A 25,901-nucleotide genomic window follows, 5' to 3' on the forward strand; every position below is an offset into this window, starting at 1 on the left:
ATTGCTTTTGATAATTTTGGATTCCACATTTGTATTATTTCTATGAAGACAAAATCTGTTTTTAAGTCTATTTCTACAAAATATTCTATAATATCTTACCAAATTTCTGATTAGATTTATTGTATGTTTCATTGGAATAGAAGATTAAATTATTAAATCTAAAATAATATCATTTATATTTAGTAGTTCTTTTTAGCCTTTTGGGTTGGGTCTGATTCATTAAGTATGTTGTCATTTTTAGTCAATGGTTTGATGTTATTTTGCTTTTTGGGCAGCTTAGTTTTTACAGCCTCACAAATACACTTGTTGACACTTAAGTGTAAAAATGTGAATATTCTTTGGTGCTATTTTTTAAGTAGAAATTGTTTTTTTGTTTTTGTGTTTTTTTGTTTATGTAAATATTAAATTTGCATAATGATTTTTTTCTTTCATTAGACTACATTTTTCAAAATTAATTTAGTTTTTTCAATCCAATAAACATGATTTTTAATAACAATAACAATGGATTGGATTTATCTGAGATTTCCAGACTCTCAAAGCACTTACACTCAGAAGCATTATTCATTCACTCCTCATTCATACTTGGTGATGGGAACTACAGATGTCGCCACAGCGGCATCAGTAGTCTGACTGACAGACGTTTGGCTGCCAGAACGCGCCTACGGCCCCTCTGACCATCACCAGAACATTCAGACGCATTCACACATCAGTGGGGCCTCACTGGAGCCAGGGAGGGTGTAATGTTCTTGTTCGTGTTCATTGAGAGGTATATCTGGTTATCATCAGTATAAAATGAAAAGAAACTCCTTGTTTCCTTATGACCAAACTCAGAGGAAGTAGATGTAGCGAAAACAGAAGTGGTCCTAAAATTGAGCCCTGTGGGACACCAGAAGACAGTGGAGCTCGTGGTTCGGTCTGTCAGGTGTGACTTAAACCAGGTGAGAGCTTTGCCAACAACCCCCACCGCGTTTTGGAGCCTTGACAGCAGGATTTGTGGTCTACTGTTTCAAAAGCAGCAGATAAATTAAGTAAAACAAGGAAAACATGATCTTGATTAAAAACTCTCAAGAGAGCAGATTCTGTACTGTAAAGACCCCGATTAAAAAAACCTCCAACACATTGTTTCTGACCAGGAAAGATTTCCCTAAGGTTGTGGATAACAAAGGAAGTTATTTATTTAAAATAATCTCTCTTTTTTAAATTGTTGAATGTATTTCTTTATGTAATGTTTTGTTTGTTAAATAGTTTTTTGTGTGTGTTGCTCTGACTTTTCTTCTTTACAGTCTGTTGATGCTTTTATTCATGTCATGTAGAAGTCTTTATGTCACTGTCAGTTCTTTATCCTCTAGAGTAATTTATTCTCTTTATTTTTGTGTATCTGTAAAGATGCCTGTGATATTTTCACTCAGCAGGCATCTGCATGTCTTTTTTGCTGTACTCTTTGCTCAAACATACGTGTCCTAAAGTGTCTGTTTTTCTAGTCTTTCATCTGCTAAACTCTTTTTTTTGTCAGGGTTGTTTTTCGCTTTTTGTTCTCCCGTCTTCCATCCCGCTGTCACGTTTTTCTGTTCTCTGTCTCCTCGCCATCCAGCCAAATACAAGCATGGACTAGTAAAGAATGATCTCATATTGGAAGGATGTACAATGTCACTTCATCCCAAACCTCCAGAGAAAGTAGAGCCCAGACACAAACACACATGTGGACACAGAGCCCCGCCTCCCTCCCACACCCCTCTGCTGACCACTGGGCCTCACACGGATGTGTCTGGAAGCTTGAGGTTGCATTTTTGTGTGTATTTCTTTCACGTGCGTGCATGCATGCTTGCGTGCTGCAGGGGTGTGTGCTTCTTTACGTCTTTTTCCAGCTCCCTGCAGCTCCTACACGCCTGTCTTTGGCTGGTGGAGTGAGCGGGAAGCTGTGCGGCAGAGGATCTGCAGAAGAACGGGTAGGAGATCAGAAGTTTGCCTTAACTAGAGCAGCCTTTTGACCACTGCAGTGTGTCACAGGACGTAGTTTCTACTCTCATGCGGTTTTGCTTTGTTAGAAGTTTGCCACCTAAATGAAGCTCCGTTGTTGCCGCCGTGTTTTCACGCTGCATGAAAGCTTCATCAGAGCCTGTTAGAGATGAAACCGAATGACAGCCTTTTGAGCAAAGTCATGAATTTGAATGCGGTTTCTGAGAAAATGTGACCCTTTGTGGAATTCTTCCATCTTCCAGTTTCTGCTCATTTCACCAGAGTGAGGCCAGGTGCAGATGGCCGCGTTTTTGGATGTTCATGAGGGATCCCGGAGCAGAAAATGTGGGAAAAGTTTGGATTTTTGTGCTGAACTTTCCCTTTTTGTCAGCTGTTCCTTAATTTATATGGAAAAGGCTGCAATAAACTCACAGGGATGTTCAAATTCCAGATTTGACCATTTCCAACAAGTTACAGTTGATTGTCAAACCCTCAGTGAGTGCTCTCAGATCTGGATTAGCCCTGGATCAGTTCTGGATCAGTTCTGGATCAGACCTGGATCAGATCAGGATCAAATCTGGATCAGACCTGGGTTAGATATGGATCAGATCTGGAACAAACTTGTCAGTGTGAATTTGCTCACAGGTCTAGAGTTTCATCCTAACTTGATGAAGGTGCAGACACAGGACTCCTCCTCTTCACTCTCCTTCAGCCCCCCTACCTCGGTGGCTTCCTGAACATGTGTGTTCAGGCCGGTCTGCTGTTTATTTTGGTAGGCGAACCCGGAGCTGTTTGGGCTCAGCCTGCCTCTGGAGCTCCATGTTCTCCATCCGTTCAGGCTTGTGTCGCCGCTGGCAGCTGAAGCTGAACGGCTTCCAAAGCTGGATTTTCCGGTTCCACTGCTGCACAGAGTCCAGACGAAACGTGAAACAAGCAGCTTCTGCCCACAGTTCTTAAATCAAACAGGGGCTGAGAGGAATATTCAGAGGAAATGATTGAGTTTTAGAGACATAAACGAACAGAAAAAAAACACAAACATGACATGACAGACAGCAGGGAGACATTCCAGACGGAAAAGACGCTTTCATTTAAGCTGCAAGCAGCCTTTTTACTCAGAGTACATTTTCAGCCCACTTTGCTAAGTTTTGCACTGTTGCCACGGCAACATTGTGTGATGGGAGGAGCCAGAGCAGGTTTGTGTTGAGTTTTTCCTGGATGTCAATTGGGAAACATTCTGGAAAGTTTCCTTGGAAATGAAAAACCAAATAATAAAACTACGAAGAAAAATAATTAATAAAAGATTCTTTTTCTGGGTTTATTATTAAGATAAAATTCCAATTTATAATCTGTTTATGTATATTTGGGCCCTTTGGTTCGCCGTAGACTCAGGGTTGAGGACATTGGCAGACGCGCTCTCCTCTCATCTTTTCTTTGCGAATCCAAACGGAGAGCAGAAGATGTCAGTACTTCTGGTATGTCGGTCACGCTCGTATGAAGGTCCAAAGCCCGGCTGTGTGTCCCCGCAGGTTCTAGTCTCACCATGGCCTTCAAACTCAGCGTGCTGGTGCTGTTACTGGCTGTCGCCATGGCAACAGTGGTGGCCCAGAGGCGGCGGCTAAATCCAAAGGTGTCTGATGAATGGAACTACAGGGATGGATGTGAGTACTCAGATTACTCAGGGAAGAAGGTAGAGAGAAACCAGCTAGCATACATTCACAGAAGTATGATCTATCTGACGCAGATCCAAAGAACCTGCAGCGTTACGGAGTACAAACGCTTGCAGGAACATTTCCAAGACAAACGCACGAGATAAAAAAAGATCGTAAACATACGACCTCTACATGAATCCATCTGTCTTTGTTCTGATCATGCAGCTGAACAGGTCAACATTCGCGGCGTGGCCAACCTGACGCAGGTCCTGGACGACTGGAGGTTCGATATTCTCAGACAGATGAGAGGTCTGTTGGAGAACGACCACCAGTCGCTGCTGCCCGACTACGCCAGGTGAACCGCGTGCACGCCGTTCCTACAAACACAGACGCTCCACACGAGTCTCTGATTTAAGAGGCAGCAGCTCTGCCGCAAATCCAGAGTCAGGCAGAGTTTATTTATGAACCTCTAAACCTTAAAAAGTCCAAACTAAAGTCAGTGGATGTGTTTGGAATTAAACTGTATCCACTGCTGCCTTGTAAAAGCATTTTTCTGCTGCTCTTTGTCCTCAACGACAGAACCTTCAGGATCCCAGAGGTCATGATCAAAGTCTAGGAAGGGCAGCAGAGGCTGTGAATTATAGCCAAGTGGATGCTGCTGCAGGTAACCTGCTGCTGCTGCAGGTAACCTGCTGCAGGTAACCTGCTGCTGCTGCAGGCAACCTGCTGCCGCTGCAAGTGACCTGCTGCTGCTGCGGGTGACCTGCTGCTGCTGCGGGTGACCTGCTGCCGCTGCGGGTGACCTGGTGCCGCTGCAGGTGACCTGCTGCTGTTGCAGGCAACCTGCAGCAGCAGCAGCATTCCACTGAGCTTCGTCTGGGAGAAAAACTGAAACCAGAGGAATTAGTCTTTTCCACAAACTCAGACCTTCAGGCTTCGTCCCATGAAAGCATTTAACAGTTTAGCAAAATGTTGAGCTCCAAAACACAGAAAGGTGTGGATGCTTTAGTCTTCTGTTATGGCTGAAAACATGAGAAGCTGCTGCTGCTGCTCACGTGCCTGAATGGAAGCAGCTATGTTACGTTTGGACCGAGCAGCCCTCTCTGTGGGAGGGAAACCAGGCGGCTGTGCTCTCCGTGACCACAGGAATCTGGGTCCGGGTGTCGAGCACGCCCTGCAGCCCAACAGAGTGTGGATCCCACCCTGCTATTAGAGAGAGAAAAATAGAAATGAGCTCATGTTTTCCAGCTGGAGCTCCAACCAAACAGAGGAGAAGTTTTTCTTCTGTTTCTGCGGCTAAACCTTTGCTGTTAAATTCTATTGTTTGATAGAAAATGCCGGATAATTCTGCTTATTTTCTTTAATAGGAACTGAGAGTTTTGGACATAATACATAGTGTTGTTGTCAGAAACGGGCATTTATAAGTCCTCTTGAGGTGAATATTCAGTGTCATCTTCTTGAATCCTGAAGCTGTAGAGTCTCCAGGGTTTGAGTCCGCTGCTGCTCTCTGAACCCGTCTGTCCGGCCTGTTAGACAGCAGAGGTTCTTCCAGAGAAGATGAAGTCAATAATTCTCTCTTGGTGCAGACCTGCTGTCCACCAGTCTGTTTCCTCGTGTGGTTTCTCTCCCCCCTGACCTCTGACCTCTGGGTTCAGGATCCAGCCACTGTCGGAGGCCTTGGACGACCTCTACAAGGAGTTCAACGCCCTCAAGGCTCACCTAGGCGATCTGTCCGAGAAGTTCGCCGCCATGGAGACGTTCATAGACGAGCTCAAGGCCAGTGGTGCCAACAACCCGAGCCCTGCAGGGGGCGCTGCGGCCAGTCCTGCAGCGGCCCCCAGGCTCCCTGGGAGGAGGGTGATGAGGAAGAAAACCAGCACCCCCACTTAAGGAGCATCCGCTGCTCTGTCTCTTTCCTGCCTGACAGGTCATCCTGTCTCTGTTCTGAAGCCCACCCCTCCAGAAGTTTTGCAATGATCCAGGATTTTCCAGCTGTAAGCGTTCCCACGGGTCTTTAGGTTGTAACGGCGCCATTTTATAGCCAAAATCCAAACCCTGTGTTATGTTATCTGACATAGTTTCTGCAGAGCGACAGCAGTTCAAATTTACCTCTGAGTTGTGGGCGGGAATGTTGGCTCGAAACCCGCCTTCTTCCCATCATTCCTTTGTTTACATGCTCTCTAAGCTTACAGCCCCCCACACCCCCAGCCCAACATTAGCAGTGCAACAAAAAGGGCAGCAGTGTCGTAGCTATCCATCCGTCCAGTTCTGATCCAGATTCCAGCTCAGACCAGGAAAACAGATGTTCACGGATCCGTTGGTCTGCAGGTGGATGTCAGAAAGGGGCGGAGCTTGGAGCTAACGGCCCTCTGACTGTAGTTCTGCTTCACAAATAAGATCATTTTCAAACTGCCTTTTTTTTCATCTGCGCCTGATTCAGAACAATTTGAGGAAAGAAATATTCAGAAATGCAGTTTTAAGCTTAATAATTCTTCCATTTGTTCTCCATCATCAACAAAATGTCAAGAAAAAACTCATCAGAGTGCGTCTCTGTCAGATAAATGCATCTAGACATTAAAGAAAAACACAATTATAAACAACAAACCACAACAAGAATCAAGTTTCTCATGCACGAGGGAGAGGAGCAAATGTGTTGGAAAAGGTCCACCACGTTTCTCTTCTCCAAGGTCTGCCTCTCCTCGTGATGCTTTTATTAAGAACACAAGAAGGAGGTAACATTTTCAAGACAATGAGGAAAAGTTCATTAGGGGGTGTCGTATAATGACCCATTTGGTTGGATTCTAACTTCAAACAGTATCCCTTATCAGCTCAGGACAGTGTGTCGTAAACCCCTCATCCTGGGTGGGAGATGAGAAGCAGATGAACAAACACACAACTGTTTTCAGAAGAGGTAAAAAGGTCAATCTGAGTTAACATTTAAACATACATTTAACCAAATACATTTAAGCAATGATAATAATAAAACAAATTCCTTCACATACTCCCTCCTTTTTATCATTGATAAATATTAAAATCTCACATCCAATATCACATCTCTTTTCAGTTTTCTGTGACATCTTAATTTTCATAACACTTTCAATTTACACTCAGATGAGAAGTTCTTTTTTTTTTTTTTCAAGTCATTTCAGTTTCAAAATCATTACAGTCATCTTGTTCTCCCTTTAAAAACAAGTTGTATTCTTGACTCAAAAGAACACTTTGTACTCAACCATTCACTGCTCTGGAAATCATAGATTGGATACAAGGAAAAATGCACATAGTGAACACACAACATATGATCAGTACCATAAGAATAGGTGTCACTATTTTTAACAAAAGTTGCCACCAGGAACCAAAAGCAAACCAGGAGAAGAAATCCCAAGATTGGGGTTTCCTGTCATCCTGCATTGCCTGCTGAACCTTTTCAAGTTGATGTAATGCTTCAGTGATGCTGTGACCTTCATCGGTGTTGTCAGGAATAAATGTACAACAGGTGTCATTTAACATTTTACAAACACCTCCCTCCTGAGCAACCAATAAGTCCAAAACCAATCTGTTCTGTGGAACCATAAGTCTCATGCTTGACATTTCTTCATTATAGGCTTTAAATGCTTTAATTCAGCGTTCAAAAATAAACCTAATCTATAATCAATGGTCTCAATTCTGAGAGCGTTTTAGCATTTCCCACCTAGGGAAACAATGCCATAGTTACCTTTTCCCCAGTATTCCAGTGTTTATGGTCTCCAGGAACATCTGATCCCCAAATGGAATCATGTGGCTTGACATCAATAAGGTTACGTCTGTGACGCAGGTGAGGCTCATGGACTGCAGAAACTATGAAAGTGTGACCTGTGACCTTTACAGAAGCACAAATCCCACTCCAGTCTCTAGGCAGACTGAGGTAGAGGGCCTGCCCACATAACCAAAACATTTGATGAACCACATAAGTACCATTGTTACCTGGAATTAAATCTGGATTAGATCCAACACAACGTCCTCTGGGGCAGGGAACAGCATAACCATGGGAAACTCTGTCATTGATTATCTGGACTGTGAAGGGAACAAGAAGTTCATGACACATCTTTGTCGGCAAAGTTCCTAAAAACTCTGTGCCATTTTTAGTTACGCAATGTGGAAACACAGTTCCTGGTTCCACACTAACATATGGAGCTAATGATTTTGTCAATTTCAGTTTTTTAAACTGATACAAACTCTTACAACTCGGTCTTACAAGAGTTCCATTTGAAGTGGTGACGGCTCCAGTACTAATATACCCTCTGGTACTATATTCAATAACACAGTCGCTTTTCCACTCAGAAAATTGCTTTGCCTGCAAATTAGGATGTAGGGATGAAGCTTCAATTACAGAACAAACATAGCAATCCGATCTATTCTTTTCCTTAGCCAGTAACATAACATACCTATACCAAGAATTTGTCATATACAGGTGAGTTATGTTCATTTTTGGACTATTCAAAACATCATGTTCATCAATACTCAGCCATCGTCGAGAAATGTTTCTTTCCTCGTTGGTGGTTCTTCTTGTAGGTGGATAATGATTCCAAAAGAACCAAATCCTTGTGGTGGCTCCTGTCAGGAATAGCAGGAACAGTAAACAAAATAAACTGTCTCTTAGCCCAGTTGGACACGCCATGGTGGATATGTACCTATCTTCGGGAGGGAGAGGTTACTAGCACATCACCTCCTCAAGTCCTCTAACAGTGTAGGATCCGTGTAGTGCAAAAGAGATCTGGTGTGCTTTCTTCCCTAAGACTAGGTGGATGTCTCGGCTTCGCTGACGTTGAGACAAGCAGCTTCTATACAGCTGCCTCCCTTTGTAGTCAGACTTCCCCACCTAGCAGTTGGAATTAGCCTCACCCAGATGCTTTTTCTTGCAGTGTGACAGGTGGATCCAAAACGTCCTTTCAGCAATCTTTACAGCTGTTGGTGTAGTCAGCAGGACTTGGAATGGGCCTTCCCGCCGTGGGCTGGACCAACACTTCCTTTTTATGGCCTTCACAAACACCCAGTCACCAACCTGCACTGGTGAAGTGTCCTGTGGAGATAAGAAGGAATCTGGCACTTGATTTGTCCTTTGCACATCTTTAGTGGTAAACATTCTTCTCAAATAATCCACTAAATTTGCATCATCATCTGGAGAATGTTGCTGTGTAGGATCAAGGTCTGGTAACCTATAAGAACGTCCATACAACATTTCAAAAGGCGTTAAAGGTTGACCTGCTGTGCGTGTGATACGCATGCTTATCTGAACTAAGTCTATGCAGTCAGGCCACTGTCTGTTTGTCTCTTCCATGCATTTCTTTAACTTTGATTTGATAGTGCCATTAGTTCTCTCAACTAATCCTGCACTCTGTGGGTGATAACTACAATGTCTCTTTAGATCAATGCAAAGATGTTGAACCATTTTGTCTATCACTTGATTTACAAAATGTGTACCATTATCACTTCTTATCACTTGTGGTATGCCAAAAGTTGGGATTATTCTTTTACAAATACCTTTAGCTACTGTAATAGCGTCTTGTGTTGCACATGGAAAAATTTCAACCCATTTGGAAAATGCATTAATAATCACTAAACAATATTTCAATCCTTTACTTTAATTCAATTCAATAAAATCCATATGGATTGTATGGAAAGGAAAAGTTCGTTCAGGAAATTTTCCTCTCTTAAATTTAACATTGCCTTGGGGATTATGATGCATACATGTAACACATTGTTTAAAAAATTTTTTTATAGAACAAAAAATTTTTTTATAGAGTTTATAGAGCATAAATCCATAAGTTGTATAATACTTCTCTAATAAATTCATCCTCCCCCCTGTTGAATCATGGCAAAGCCCATGACTCAAAATTGCTGCCCATTTGTACATGGATTTTGGTAAAATAGGTTTACCTTCTGTGCTGATATAAAGACCTTGTTCAACTTTGCTCCTTTTTCAACCATAAATCTTTTTCTTGTTTCGGTGCACTGGGTGGCATTTCTGTTAAAACATCAGCGGTTGCATCTGCAGTCACATCCTCATTCGTGCATATTTCTACATCTTTTGTTGCAGCTTGCTTTTCTGTTGCATCTGCAAAGGCATTTCCTTAAGAATTATGATCTGTTCTTCGTGTGTGTCCCTCACATTTACATATTGCCACTTTAGATGGTAACATTACAGCAGTCAATAATTCTTTCAGTAAGTCTACATGCGTTACTGGTTTTCCTGTTGATGTTTTAAACCCTCAGTTCTTCCACTGTTGACAAAATAAAATGCACTATAGCAAACGCATATTGGCTATCAGTATAGATTGTAACTGGCTTATCTTTAAAAAGTTTGCATGCTTCAGTTAAAGCTGTCAACTCTGCTGATTGTGCTGAGGAATTTCCACACAGGGGTCCTGCCTTCAGAACCTTGTCTTGAGTTACAACAGCTAAACCCCACTTTGTTTCTGCCTGTTTCATCTTTCTTTGCTGACCCATCAACAAAAACTATTTCTCCTTCAGTGAGATCTAAAAATTCATCACTAATTGGTTGAATTTCTAGTTCTGATTCATCTTTTATCTTGTCATTTCTTTTACCATCTAATCAATCTGATTTCTTCCTTTCAGGACCTGTCTACAAATCCAACATCCATCATCAACCTGCTCTGACCCTCTGTTGCTACTTCCTCTAGACCTTCTTCTAAAATTTTCTTTAAAATTTCCTTTTCCACGACCACAATTTCTTCCTCTGTTCACATTCCTTCCAAAAAACACATCACTACTTTCCTCCTGCCAAAATGTATGTTCACTTTGATTCTTAAATTTCTTTTTATTCACCATCACTTTTTCTGCATGAACAGCAAAATTCATAAACTGTTGTAGTGCTCCTGTAGGTAGATCAATGTAATGCTTCCTTATCCAGTCTGCAATCTCTGGTCTCATAGCTTGCAGTAAAGCTTGTTTCAGCTGCTGCCTATAGGGACTTTCATCATTATCATCATCTCTGAGTCCACTATTAGCTTTAAAACTTCTTCAAATTTGACTCTAAAATCAAACACTACCTCTCCATCTTTTTGTTTAGTTTGACTAATCTTTCCATAATCAGGTCTCATTGGAAAGGCTTCTCTAATTCTTTGTCCTAAAAGTGTAAGACTTTGAATTGACTCTTAGACTGTTATGCGGAAGAGGTCTGGGTGGATTGTCATCATTCATAGGATTCCTTTTTCCCTTTACTTTTGCCCAGTCTGCTTTCATAGCAGTCATACATGCCTGCTGACATTTAATGCCATTCAGATGATAAGCTCTCTGAACTTCCATCATTTGCCCGTGAGAGATAACTCCCCTCACTGCCTTCCTAACATCCTCTAATGTCCAGGTCCTAAACACAAGAAGTGTAGGCCTCTGGCCATTTTCTCCAGCTCTGGGATTGGGCACTTCAATGATTGGAAATGTCTATGCAACTTTAGATGACTCCCAGCTTCTTCCAAACCAACCCCCAAAGTTTTACTCCATTCAAGTTTTTTCCCTTTTCCTCCTAACATTATTTTTTCTTTTTCTGGTTTATTTAAATCAGTCACTGGTGGGTAAAAACCCGTCAACAGAGGAGCATTTGTCCCCTGGTAGGGAGGAGGTGAGAAATCAGCTGGTTTCTGCTCTCCCCCCTTTCATCCTGCTCCTGCTCGGTCTGCAGCCTGCTGCAGCCTGCTGTTGCAGGGGTCTGAGTCTCACATCCGATTTATCTCTAGTTTTACTTTTCTGAATGCCATTCTTTATTTTTCGTTGCTTCATTTAAGCACAGTTTTGCACAAATTAATTCTTCACTATTTTTTTTGTTTCTTTTTTAGGTTTTATTCTGGTTTGAATTGGTAACTGTTGAACTAATTCTGTACATTAGTGTACTCCAAGATTCCCCTTAAAATTGTAATTTTTATCCCAGTTTCTCAAAAATGTAGTTGAAGCTGGATGAACTCTTCACACATATTTTTAATCTCATTTTAATTCAACCTTTCCATTTGAATTCCCCCATTTTTTTTCTTTTTTCTTTTATTTATGTTAGTCACAGAGTGTGATCAGAACCAACAGAGAATTTCTCTCAGGACCGAATTTCACTCCCCGTGCAACAAGCTTCTAGGTCAGACCTATTGTCTGATCCGGTCACACGTTTAGGGTCCTCCCAGGAGCAAAACCCGTTTTAGACTCTGGGTTCTTTCCACCTAAAGCCTAATGAGATGAAATCTTGTTCTACTCCAACAAGCAGCCTTGTGTTAACACCGCAAGGTTTCCAGCTGCTCACTGCTTCGAACAAGTTCACTCCTTTCACACATGCACACACATTCACACCAAAAAAAACTTTTTTTATTTTATTTTTGTTGTTATTCTAGGCCTTTTAGGGACTTGAACCCTCTTACGCGTTTTAGGCTGCAGGACTCGAACCTACACCTTTATTTAGAATTCTGGACTTTTCCGGGACTCCAAACCCACACGTGTTTTAGGCAACAGGACTTGAACCTGTCCCTCAGAATTCTGGGCCACTTCGGGGACTTGAACCCCTGAAAAAGCGCTTTACTTGCCTTGTCGTTGTGGTCTGACTGGTTAACGAATAACGTCAATCCGGACCCAGGGATCAGACCAGTCGATTGGCCGGCGTAGAATTCACTACGACGGACTTTCCTCCGGAGACCTAGTCTCACGGGCTGTGCACAGACTTCAATCGGCATGATCCTCCCCCAAGGACGCAGATATGTTGTCATCCGGCTCGAATGGACCAAAGAATGTCAGATAAATGCATCTAGACATTAAAGAAAAACACAATTATAAACAACAAACCACAACAAGAATCAAGTTTCTCATGCACGAGGGAGAGGAGCAAATGTGTTGGAAAAGGTCCACCACGTTTCTCTTCTCCAAGGTCTGCCTCTCCTCGTGATGCTTTTATTAAGAACACAAGAAGGAGGTAACATTTTCAAGACAATGAGGAAAAGTTCATTAGGGGGTGTCGTATAATGACCCATTTGGTTGGATTCTAACTTCAAACAGTATCCCTTATCAGCTCAGGACAGTGTGTCGTAAACCCCTCATCCTGGGTGGGAGATGAGAAGCAGATGAACAAACACACAACTGTTTTCAGAAGAGGTAAAAAGGTCAATCTGAGTTAACATTTAAACATACATTTAACCAAATACATTTAAGCAATGATAATAATAAAACAAATTCCTTCACAGTCTCCAACAAATGTGGTGAATCTGAAATTCCCCGTTGAGTCACATTTTACTGAACTGATCTTTTGAGAAAAACCCATTTCTGTACTTTTGTTTAACAAAAGAAAAACTGGAGAAACCCTGTGATGATGTTCTTCCACAACGACAGCGTGAAGGCAAATCAACTCCAGCTGCTTGCATTTGAAATGTATTTGCTCTGTGCTGCTTCTGCTGCAAATAAACTTGTTTCTTGAAGTCAACCGTCGGCTCGGTCTCCTCTTCCTCAGATGTGTTTTCATCGTTCTGATAACTTTAGAGGAATTCTTCTGTCCGGAGGATTTAGACAAACTGGGGTTTCAGGCATAAATGAATCTCTACTGAAGATGAATGACACAAAAAACACAAAAACTGCTAAAAAATGACGAATTTAGGCGGAAATCTGGAGTTTCATCCAGAGATCTTCAGGTAGAGAATGTAAAATATATTCTTCTGCTCTTCTTCTCACTTCAACAACATTGATTGCTGATATTTACAGTTTTAAACTTTAGACCTTTGAATTTTATAGAATAAACTGGTCAAAAAAGACAAAACTTTCACCGTTTTGTTGCCAGCATTTTAATGATTAATATATGACAGTAAAAAGAGAGAAAAGATGACGGTGCATCAAAGTCATAACCATAGAAGTGTGGCTGCGTTTTATTATGAAAGGAACTCGTATGTGCCTCTGTCAAAAGTAAAAGTAGTCAAAAAGTAAAATACTACTGTGATGTAACTATTGTTAATACTTAAAAGCTACATGTTTTAAATAAATTACTTAACAAAAGCACAGATGAAGAGTATTTTTCTGAGTGGGGAGGTAGGACTTTGCGGCTCTGGCTGTTCTTTTGGGTTAAAGGTTGCAGAGTTCTGGGTTAAGGAGCAGTGAGGGAATCGTTGATGCTCTTTTCCTACTCTGCAGGTCTGTGGAGACACAAACACTGCAAAGGTGGTGGTTTTCCACGTTCACATCTTCTCCGGAGGATGTGAACATGAATGCAGTCATGAAGAGCTGAGCCTCGTTCTCATTCAGGAAAATGTCAAACTTCCTGGAGGAGCTGAAGAAGATTCAAATGAAGGAGTTCCTATCAAGATCTGTGCTGCTTGAGAAAACTCGGTGATGAACACAGATTTCATTGAGCAAGCGGTTACAGGGAACCTTTTGAGTGGTTTCTTCCAGTGGAGACTTTTATCCACAGTGAGGAAGACTTCAGAGATCTTCCTCTTTAATTTAGAAAACAAAAATGAAAATATTAGAAATGTTGAGAAGACGGGAAAAGCCTGAAATATTCTTTTTCTGATTAAATTTGTTTGAATCCGTTTTATTTTGATAGGAATGAGCAGGTATTTCCTGGATTCCTCTGTCTGTGTTCCAATACAAGAGTTTATAGTTTTTATTATTTGCATCCAAATGATTAAAATATTAGAGGTTTTCTTATGAATTACAGGTTCAAGAATGATCTTTTGTGCACCTAAAAGCTTCTAGAAGAAAGCTTCTTCTGTGTCGCAGTTGTAGAGACGAGCCAACGGAATCTGGAAGCACAAAGAGGGACAGTTCATGAATGACTGCACCAAACGGAGGGAAGGAGAACTAAATGATGAATAATGATCAAGAATAGAGGAGAGAAGGAGACTACTTGTTATTGTTAAGTTTAATTTAAACACATTAACATTAAGTTAAATAATCTCTGAATACTAACTAGTCTGACAATAAGCCTGTCCAAAGAGGAATGTTTTCAGTCTAGCTTTGAATGTAGAAACTGAGTCGGCCTCTCTTACATGAGCTGGGAGTTTATTCCATAAGACAGGGGCTTGGTGGCTAAACGCTCTACCTCCAACCGTACTTTTACTAATTCTAGGAACCACAAGCAGTCCTGCATTTAGTGAGTGAAGTGTTCTGATTGGTTGGTAAGGGACTATGAGGTCCTTAATATAGGACGGGGCCATTCCATGTAAGGCCTTATAGGTTAACAGGAGGATCTTGAACTTGATTCTGGAATCAACTGGGATCCAGTGAAGTGAAACTAACACAGGAGTGATGTGATCTCTTCTGCTAGTTCCTGCTAACAATCTAGCTGCTGCGTTCTGAACAAGCTGGAGACTTCTTAAGGAACTCTTAGGACACGCTGCTAACAAGGAGTTACAGTAATCCAGCCTCGACGTAACAAATGCATGGATGAGTTTTTCAGCATCACTCTTAGAAAGTATATTTCTGATCTTAGCAATATTCCACAGGTGAAAAAAGGCAGTTCTACATGCCTGAGATATGTGAGCCTTAAATGATAAATCCTGGTCAAGTAAAACCCCTGGAACTTCTGTCTTTCTGTAAATCAAACTTCAAACAATCGTTGACTAAGATGGAGAACCTAAAACCATTTATTTATTTTAAGTAAAAAAAATGTCAAAAACAGGGAAACCAAAAATTCTTTCTAGCTGTGACAGATAATGAGAAAATGAATCAACATTTTCAAACATTTTTGTCCGGTTTAGAATTATGCAGTTTATGCCTATTTTACGTATTTTTACAGTACTTATTACGTTAATCTTACGCAGTTGAGCGAGCTACCTCGGCCGGCGCCTGGCAGCTGAATTAAAACTGGAGCGGATCAGGAAAATCTGACGGTTTCATTAAAAGCAACACGAGGGCCAGAGGCGGAAGCTATGAAGTAAAAATGTGTCTAAATGGACGAGCTTGTAGAGAACTGACACACCAAAAATCTGCATCTGTGTGTAAAAATCTTCTGCTGTGAACTGACAAATTCCCATTTTCATGTGTTTATTTAGAGTTAAAGTCAAATCTGTGATTGTGACATAAATTCCCTTTGTTTATTTTTAAGAATTTTATATGGATCATATTTGCTCAAAAATGCTCAGTAAAGATACTTATCTTATAATCTTTGTTGTAGTAAAACAAAAGGGTCATGATTTATCAGTACAGAAAGTTTGGTGACATTAGCTTTAGTATCTTTAGAATTAATGAGCACCTTTATTATGAATCATATCTCTTAAAATGTGAAAAACTATATAAAATATATTAAAGATGGAATATCTCACAAAATAATAATTGTAGCACCAATAAGTCTAAATTACCAGCTCATATAACTGCAGACATTTATTCATTTTTGAGAGATTTAATTTTACAGAATGATGAGGTTGCACTTTGTGGACGGTCCCTTGGCAGCCGCCTCGCTGCTGCAGTGTCTGCATGTACAGCTCCACTTCTCATTGAAGTGCTGAAAAACTGACTTTTTTCTTTAGAAATGCATTTGTAGTTCACTCTCTGTGTTAAAACAAAATGATTGACATACTCTGACACATTTGAACGTTTATCAGAAGAGTCATTGAAGCAGGAAGTCCGAATCTGTGAAGCTCTTTCTAACTTTACCAAGTCCTCTGAGTCCTGCACTCTGATTGGCTGACTCCCCCCTTCTCTAACCCTCCCCCCTAGTTCCATTTTCGGACACAGCTCAGTTTTGACACAAGCGCAGTGTAGCGCACTTATGATTTGCAGCAGCAGCTTTGAGCAGTTGGAATCACTGATTGGAGGGTGTAGCTCTAAATGAACAAATGCTAATGGGAATTTGTCAGTTCACAGCAGATTTTTACATACAGATGCAGATTTTTGCTGCACAAGTTTTCACGTTCTATTTTACAAGTTCTCACATCAAATCTACAAGCTCGTCCATTTAGACACATTTTTACCTTCATAGGGAGCTGTCCATGGTCCTGATGTCACGTGATTCCTGCTCAATGCTCTGAAGTGAAGAAATTCAGTGTTCTTTGCGTGGTTTATTTGTACTTCCTCCGTGGTTTTAACGCGGTTCCTTCGTAAATATGTTGGAATAATATGCATAAGACAGTGGCTCAGGTGGTTGAGCGGGTCGTCCAATGACCGAAGGGTTGGCGGTTCGATCCCCGCTCCCACCAGCCATAAAATGTCGTTGTGTCCTTGGGCAAGACACTTCACCCTCCTTGCCTCCAGTGTGGCTCCACTGGTGTGTGCATGTGCATGAATGATCCTGGTGATGGTCAGAGGGGCCGTAGGCGCGAAATGGCAGCCACGCCTCTGTCAGTCTGCCCCAGGGCAGCTGTGGCTACAACCATAGCTACCATCACCAAGTATGAATGAGGAGTGAATGAGTAATGGACACAATGTAAGCGCTTTGAGTGTCTTGAAAAGCGCAGATAAATCCAATCCATTATTATTATTATTATAAGTTATCTCATATTTGCTTGTATGCATTACCTAGCTATATAAGGTTTTGTTTTACAGGAAGCTAAAGGTGAAACTCTTGGGAGAAGACCGTCTTTGTCAGCGTCTTCCCTGCACCAGCGTGAGAACTGTGTGTTATCTGTGTCAGGACAGGAACCGAAGGCCACTCTTTAGGAATTATGACGTGAGAAGACTCTTCTTTTCCGAGAGACTATGTGTGAAGACTGTGAGAAGATGGACATGTTTCAATCACTACTTCTGATAGCGCTGCAGCTGTGATTTGATCTGTTTCCCCCCTTAGAGCTCAGCGTAAATGTAAATGAGGGAAAACCCAAAAAACTCAAACGTTCGCTGTCCTCCTGAAGGTACCTTTGGTCTGTTGTCTTTCTTTCCTTATGATGTCATCTCTGATGTTGCAGGTGTTTTAACTCAACATCTGTGTAAATTTCACATAAAGACCCAAAACTTTTCTCCCTTTTCCACGTCTTTTCATGCATTTCTGACCAGTTTTCCCCTGTGCAAATGCAGGCAGCAGCAGCGTGACACGGCCTTCAGCTGAGCGCTGGAGCTCCGTGATGATGCCCACATGAGCAGACGCACACATGCGTCACGTGGGGGGGGTGTCACTGAGTTTTATTGGGCTCCGGGGTGTCAGCTTGAGGGCCGCCTCCCATCAGGACGACGTGTCAGTGACAGAAGGACAACAAGGTACTTTGATTAACAGGAAGGCAGCTTCCCTTTGACCCCCTCCTCTCTGTCCTGAAGGGCCTCATCTGTTTAATAATAATACAGCTGGGGGGGTTAATAAAACCTTTCAGTCCCCTGAAGGTGAACTGCTCATTTTAATTAAGAAAACATTTTAAGAGACTCAGAAAAGTCTGTTTTTTTTTGCAGAGAGACGACAAAAAAAACTAAATCTAAAGTTGGACATTTAATGGAAGCTCAGCCATTTTTTTCCAGAATCAACACCAAAACGGATTTCAGTTTATTAGAGTCTATTAGAAAAGCCAATAAAGCGCGCTGACACCGATGCAGCTTCGTCATAAATAAGTGCGTCTCTCTCGCCGTACTTTGTGTTGTGATTCACGTTGTGTGGAAGTGTGAACTCACAAGGTCAGCCTATAATTGACCTGCCAGGGATTCACCCTCTTTGATTTAGGACGGTCGCATCTGCGGCGCCCGCTCCTCTGCGGCGATACACGGTGGAAAGTAAATAATGCTGCAGCTGGAATAAAAATCCAATCATGCAAAAGAGGAGAACATAAACAAACTCCTTTCTGCATGTCAGAGGACCAGCAGAGGAGGAGGAGGAGGAGGAGGAGGAGGAGGAGGAGGAGGAGGAGGAGGAGGAGGAGGAGGAGGAGGAGGAGGAGGAGGAGGAGGAGGAGGAGGAGGAGGAGGAGGAGGAGGAAGAGGAGGAGGACCTTCATTCACAGCAGGTTTGGTTGTTTTTTTAAGGAACTGTGAATAAAAATAACAACAGCCTGATTAATTGAGGATGGATTTTTTTGTTTGAAATGAAACTGAGGTTTCTTCAAAAACCTTGCGGTCTTATAGAGTTAAATCCTGCAGCTACTTTCAGTCTCATCAGCGCATCTCTAGCATGAAAAAGCTGTGTTCTCCATTTGTCAGAGAACTCGGATGGATCAGAGACAACCTCCAGCCCGACGGTTTGATGGTCAGATTCAAGCTGAACCTGTCTTTGCTCTCAAATTGGGAGAGTGGGGAACAGCAGAAATCCTCGGCTCACATCAGTCAAATCCCTTTTTATCCAGTTAAGGGGGAAACTTGTTTAAGAAACACTCTGGTGACCGTTTTTTAGATGGACCAAAAATTCATTTTTTTTAATTAAAAGAGTTTTTTGTGGCCTTTTCAGCCCAAAAAGCTTTCAGTTTCAGCCTCACTGGACCTCTGAGCACAAACTAAGGGCAACATTTCAAATTCCTGGGATTCATTTAAAAGCAAACTAGCTGGAGGCAGGTGTAATGCACCAGATAACCACTAGGGGGCTAGTAATACTCGGAAGTCTTCTGCTCTGATTTGTGGTTCGAGTTTATGTCGAATGAAACAGTTCAGGGGTAGGAATTATTCTGAACTTAATGTTTGACATCAAACATTCACAGGGGCGTGGTCTATTGATTGACAGGTTGTTTTGGGTCCTCAGCTTCCCTTGTTCCAACTGACAGCTGGGTTTGTCCCACCTGTTTACTTATTTTTGGAAAGGTTGGGTTTACAGAAAAGACTGGATGGAAACCAGAGGATCATGTGACCACAGGGTTTAATTATTCACCTCAGGAATTTTGATGCTGTTGGACCCAAAGTGGAAGAAACTGGGCTCATCAGCAGAACTGAAACTTTCAGAACAAAACTTAAACATGACAAGACTGTAAAGAAACAAAGGTTATGACAGAAGACAAACTGAAAAACTTCAATAAACTAATCATGTAATCGGTAACACAGACACACGCAGCAGCAGCTCCTCTCCTCCAGCAGCATCTCTTGTTTTTATTTTTCTCCGTTTTTCAGCAGAAAACTTTAATTCGTCTCTCATTGAAAGTTTTTCAGTTTAAACGTTTGATTTTTGAAATGGAATGGATTCAGAGCTCTGACAAACAGGAAACTTTATGGCTTTGATCAGTCCAAAAGTAACATTTGGCGCTTTATATTTGTTAGTTGGTGAAGGTTTGATAACATTTCAAGGCTTTTTAGCTCAAAACCAACACATTTGAAGACACCTGTTTTTAAATGATGAGCAAAAGTATTAAGAGAATTAGGAAAAATGTTTTCCAGAATGGAACTTTCTGCTCCAGAAGGAAGTGAATGCAGTCATTTGCTGAGGAACAACCCCGTGCACACGGGGAGACATGTTCTGGACTTTTTTTGTTGTTTTTTTTTAAATCTCAGAGCATTTTTTGGAAAAGAAACTCTAATTTGGGGATGTCTTTGTTTTTGCTGGCATGGGTCGGCGTTCTAGTCTGGTCTTCATAACCAGAAGCTGTGGGGTTCGCTGCGTGTTCCCAGCCTCCATCTGGACTCTCCAGAAAGCGGATCATCCGTGGCTTTCATCAGCAGCAGCCCAGGCCGAGCTGTGGCTGCGGAGCGGCGCCGCACCCCTGATGCTGATGAGGAGCTTTCTGACGGGCAGCTGCAGTCCGCAGACGCACAACGGCGGCTTCCTGCACATAAAAGCCAACAAGTGCTTCCAAAAAAAGAGGGGAGAGCTTTGATGTGACCGTCCAACACAAACACAACCTCACTCAATTCATCCATAAAAGGATGCTTGGAGAGCGGCAGGTGGCCGGTGTCACGCTCCACCACCTGTCCCACCAGCTGCTTCCTTCTGCAGGCTGCAAACATGAGCGTGATGGAGGCCAGGAACTCCTCTCAGCGGGAGACGCTCTCCTCTTCATTACTGTCCCCTCGAGGAGTGGAAGTGTGAGCTCTCTCCCACCTCCAGAATTAAGGAGGTGTTTCATTATTGGGGATAACGGCACACTGAGAGAACCTGACCTTCACCTGCAGGAAGGACGGAGCGGCCGGATGAACTGAATCCATCCGGAGCTCCTGAACACAGCCAAGAACTTCACAAGTAAAATTCAAGACTTCAAAACCAAATAATAGAGTTTTCTGTAAAAATTCAGGTGTGAATGTGAAAGTCTTTCACTTAAGATGCTGAAGGAAACTCAAAAACTTTAATACAATTATTGCTAAAATGTTTGAATCACTTTATTTGTGCTTAATAAGCTGAAAAATCCAAAGCAAGCTGATTATGCAAACACTGAATATTGATGTCAATTGGTATATAAAATAGAACAAATTGGGTCGACAGACACTAGAGAACAAAAACCCTTTGAATGATCCATTTGCAGGGCAGAAAACTACATTTTAGAAGCTCTAAGCTGCTGAATTTTCAGTCATAAACTCAGAAATGATCTCAGCTCCATCTCTGTCCACGCAGACGTCTTTGGAGGCATCAGAGCAGTTTGGATCAGCTGTCTTCTCCTTTGTTGTCCCGTCACGCTTCCATGTTTCTGCTTCTGGGTTTGGAAAATATTGGCCTACTTTTTTCAGCTCTTTTCAAGTCTTTACACACAATTTCGAAAACCGGGTTCCATTTCTCAAAGTATAATCACAATTATCCAAACACAACACTCAGTTTGCAGAATTCCTGGATTATCTGCAAAACGACACAAAAACATTTACACACATTTGTAAAAATGCCGTTAGTTTTCATCTAACCAACTCAGTCCTCCATGATCAGACACTATTGCAGACAGTCTCACACTGCTGTGATAAATGAAGAACACAACTGTAAAAAAAGGATTTTTCGGAAATGGTGTGTGTGTGGAAGTTTTTCTAAACTTTTTAAACCTTTGAATTTCAAACAGCAACATTTTATGCCCCGAAACATTATTTTCTATCTGAAACATTTCAGTGTTTTAAATCAAATTAAAAAATTCAGTTTAAAATTCAATGGTTTAAAAAATGGAGAATCTGATGGAACAGAAAACCTTCCGTCCGTGTTACACATTTGTCCAGATGTTTTTCTGTGAGGGATCATTTCAATGACAAAACAAAATACCAACAAACACACAACATTCTTCATGATTAGTTTGAGATAAAGGGAGAATGTTGACAACTGTCATCAGTGTCATCCTCACTCTTCTTCTTCAGGTAAACTCACCTGCTGCCTTTTACAGCACACCTGAGTGCTGCGTGTTCAAACGAGCACACGTGTGCTTCCAGCTACACCTTGTGGATGTGAGAATCCAATCGTTCAATTGTGTGGTCATTGGCCATCCGAGGCTTTGCAATGACCAGGCTGTAACCTCACAATTCTTCTCTGCGTCTGAGGTGTCGACATGTTTGTGTACTTTCACACATTTCTGTGTGTTTGCAGAAAGAGCGATGCAGACGTTGTGTGTAATGTTGTGCAAATCTGTGGCGGTGTTTCGCACCTTGGAGTAGAATTTTGTAAATTGTGTTGAGATTTTTATTAAGCAATCGTAAAAAACTGTAAGTCCTAAAAAAAAATAAAAAAATGGGAGGGGGCTCGAAGCTCTTTGGGTCAACGGTCCAGAAGAGGAGAGGTGTGTGCAAGCAGGTTGGAACCAGTTATTGAGGTGAGACCAGGATGGACGGGATTAGGAATCCATCAGAGGAATGGCTCATGGTAGCAGATCAAAGTAGCTGGATGACTCTGTGGCGCCCCCTACAGGGAGCAGCAAAAAGGACAAGAAGGAGGTTCGGTTCTGACAAAGTTGTCCATGATTTCTAGTAAAAACATCTCATGAGTTGACGTCAAATGTCTGTGATAAATGTTCCCGTTTGAAGGCTCATGTCTTCAGAACCATTTCCTCTTTCACAGGAAGTCCCTCATGCCATCATGTGAGTTCGCTTCACGTCTCCAAATTCATGTATTTTCCTACAATCCTGAGGTCACTCAAATGTTTGGGACAGTTTAAGGTTTTGCGGTCACATGGCGTGTGCATGTGAGCGTGCATGTTCGTGTGATTGTGGCCTTGCGACAGACTGGCGACCTGTCCAGGGTGTCCCCTGCCCTCACCTGCAGGTGGCGGGATAGGCTCCAGCAGCCCCCTGACCCCGACAGGGAATAAACGGTTAGAAGATGAATGAAGGTTTCTCACAGACTGCAGACCCCTGAAGGTTTCAGGCCACAGCTTTGCCAGCTGGATCAAACCAGACGCATCGTCTCTAAAGTGTGAACACTTTAAAGGACAATGAATGTGAGCTGGAAGTGGTTGTTATTAATCATTAAAGGGAAGTGAGGATGTGCTCTGGAAAGTCACGGGGTGGGAGGCAAGTTTCATATCAGTTGCATCATAAAAGATACAACTGCAGAGAATTTAAAAAGAGGTGTTTAGGGGGAAACGTTTGTGTGTGTGTGTGTGTGTTTGTGTGTGTGTGGATGGTGTGTGTGTTTGTGGATGGTGTGTGTGTGTGGATGGTGTGTGTGTGTGTGTAGATGGTGTGTGTGTGTGTAGATGGTGTGTGTGTGTGTGTAGATGGTGTGTGTGTGTGTAGATGGTGTGTGTGTGTGTGTAGATGGTTTGTGTGTGTGGATGGTGTCTGTGTGTGTGTGTGTGTGGATGGTGTGTGTGTGTTGTGTGTGGTCGTCTGCACCGTGTCTACATGCCTACTTGCATTGAGTTGCTGCCACCTGATTGGCTGATCAGGAATTTGCCTTAATGAGCAGTTGTACAGGTGTGCCTGATGAAGTGACCAGTGAGCATTCACTAAAACTGAAAATGATCTATTTTAGTCTGAAGAAGTATTCAGTAACTATACTTCTACACCCCGTGTACACGTTCTACAGGACACTTCCTGTACTTCTACTCAAGTATTCTTGATCAAAGTACTTTTGTCATAGTGATCTCATGTGGATCTGTGAAGATGAATGAATGAAGAACCGACTGCTGCTGCTCTCAGGTCCAGATCCGCAGACAGAAGCAGCTGCAGTGGTTACAGTGTTTATGTGGCGCTGAGCGGGGGGGGGGGGGGGGGGGGGGGGGCACTCTCTCTGATTTCATTCATTTTGCCACTGTGACATATCAAGGTGTCCTCTCAACAAGGTGAACTGGAAGCGGTAAAGACCTGAAGGGGGCCAGCATGAATATGAATGACACCTGTGAGCGCAGGTGTCAGTCCTCCATCCGGACGATCCTTTCACATCTGTGCTGACGCAAGGAGGCGGACAATTACGCAACGCATTCCACTGACTCACTGAAGGTCAGCACCAAGGAGGAAAAGGTCACGTGTTCAGAAATGTGGCAGATTGATGCTCTTCATCCTGAGGTTCAGGCCTAGAGGTGGAAACTGCAACTGAGCTCCAGCCAGACTGGGATGGTTTGAAATCTTCTGATTGGGTTTTGTTTGGCTTCAGAACAGAAAGGGAGTCTGCAGACGGGACTCTAAACGTCTGTTTTTCTCTCCTCTCAGCTGTTGTCGTGTTTCTGTGATGGCATTTCAAAGCAGTTTTGCTGCATCTCGGTCGGACGTTCAAATGATTCCTTCGCTTTGTTTCTGCAGAACGTTCCTCCAAAATCCACCTAATCCATCTCTGTCTGGGCTGGAGGAATTCCATCTTTCCTGGGCCGGCTCGGTAATCGATAGGCAGGCCGGTGAGACTGTGGGCCGGGGGTGACTTATTCCTCCACACTGGTGCGGGGTGGGGGGTGATGGAGGGTGCTGCAGGCGGCTGGAGCTGCTGAATCTCCGGAGAGACGGACTGAATGATGCATGTGTGAAAGACGGAGTAGATGTTTGGAGTCCTGCAGGAGGAAAGGAACCGCTTCACCTGTGAGGAACATGTGGCACCATAGCTTCTAAATCCATGTTCTGAAACATTAGACACTCAGAGGGTGAATCCAGGAAGAGATGGACTCGGTCATGTGAGCAGCATCAACATGATAACAGAACAGATGTAGTGAACACAAACAAACATGTCTATAAAGACAACATTAATGAGCAGACACCAGGAGTTTCTTGCTTTCCTCATTGGTCAATGTGTGCAGAGGTATGTTGATACTTTCAGCCAACAGCCCTGGATCTGTTCAGACTTTTCTGTCGGTTCCAGTTCATAGGTCTATCGCAGGGGCGGTGTCGCTGCATGGAAAGTGGGTTGCCCAGGGTGGCCGAGACGGCGGGCGTGGATGCAACTCTGGACGCGCGGCGCCGGGCCCTTCTCGCGGATCCCCTCAGCTGCGGCTCCCGCCGGGGGTCCCAGTCTACGATTCTGACTTAGAAGTGGTTCGGATCAGGGAGATTCACCGTTTAATTCAAACAAAGCATGTGGAGCTGTCCATGGTGCTGACGTGATTTCTGCTCGGTGCTCTGAATGTCAAAGGGAAGAAATTCAATGTAGTGCCGAGGCAGCCCGCCTGCCGCTGCGCCTTCAGACTCGCATCCGCGTGCGCCATACAACCCGCCAAACACCGCCCCACGAGAGGCCGCTGAATTCTCAACTGACCAAAAACCGAGTTCACCTAAAGACTGGTCGACCAAAACCCGTAACGGACATCTGCGCACATTAGCGAATGAGGAACGCATGTATATCACGCAAGTCTCACAAAACACCAATATTCACGTGAAAAATGCTCAACATGTAAGTCCTGGCTGCGTGACTCGGCCTTCAGAACCTGAGGCGGTCCAGAGTGACCCGGCAACAAGAAAGTTCCGGGTTCTTTAGTGGTGGAAGTGTCTCTGCGACACGAAAACTCCAGTCTCACTTTAAATGGGGGTGATTGGCTGAGCTTCACAGTCTGGATATGAGTGTGTGTGTGTGTGTGGGGGGGGGGGGGGGTGAAGCAGAGCAGACAGTGGTCTCTGCATTTAACTTAAAGCGGGGAGGATCCGTTGGTCTCATCTGCATCCATGACAAGAACATGGATGTTTGACATGCTGGGTTCTTCATTAGAACACATGACCGGATGTAGTCAGGATGCTTTTACAGTCGCTGAGTCGTGTGGTTGAATCCAGCCTCCGTCTCCGTGCATTTATGTGGCTCCTGCCTCCTTCTGAGTGCTCCTCCTCCGTACTGCTGGGGGTGTTAGCTCCTAAATCACAGCAGCTTTCTGTCAGACACAAACAATCTTGTTCTCCTCTTGAGGAAGCAGCAGAGAGGGACGACGGCGACGCTGTAAACCAGGAAAAGCCAGAGTGAGCTGGGGCTCAGTTATTGATCCCTCACACAAACAAGCATTCGTCTTTTCCACTCGTGTCACACTTTGTTTGAGATCGCAGCAGATGGCCGGGTTTGACTCAGAGAAAAACGGAGATAAAAGAAGAAGAACTGACCTGTGACGAACCCGTCCAATCAGCTGCAGGAACCCAGCTCCCAGAAGA

General features: G+C 43.0%; 1 protein-coding gene across 1 annotated transcript; it reads left to right on the plus strand.

Annotated features, from left to right (window-relative positions):
* The first annotated feature begins 1,790 nt into the window (after positions 1–1,790).
* On the plus strand, positions 1,791–6,064 carry LOC101172412. The gene is made up of 4 exons (XM_004071103.4): positions 1,791–1,946; positions 3,483–3,614; positions 3,831–3,960; positions 5,261–6,064. Exons 2-4 carry the CDS (start codon positions 3,497–3,499, stop codon positions 5,493–5,495), a joined length of 483 nt encoding a protein of 160 aa, XP_004071151.1. The 5' UTR covers positions 1,791–1,946; positions 3,483–3,496; the 3' UTR covers positions 5,496–6,064.
* The last annotated feature ends 19,837 nt before the right edge of the window (positions 6,065–25,901 follow it).

The sequence above is a fragment of the Oryzias latipes genome, chromosome 8 (genome assembly GCF_002234675.1).
Source record: "Oryzias latipes chromosome 8, ASM223467v1".
Taxonomy (NCBI): domain Eukaryota; kingdom Metazoa; phylum Chordata; class Actinopteri; order Beloniformes; family Adrianichthyidae; genus Oryzias; species Oryzias latipes.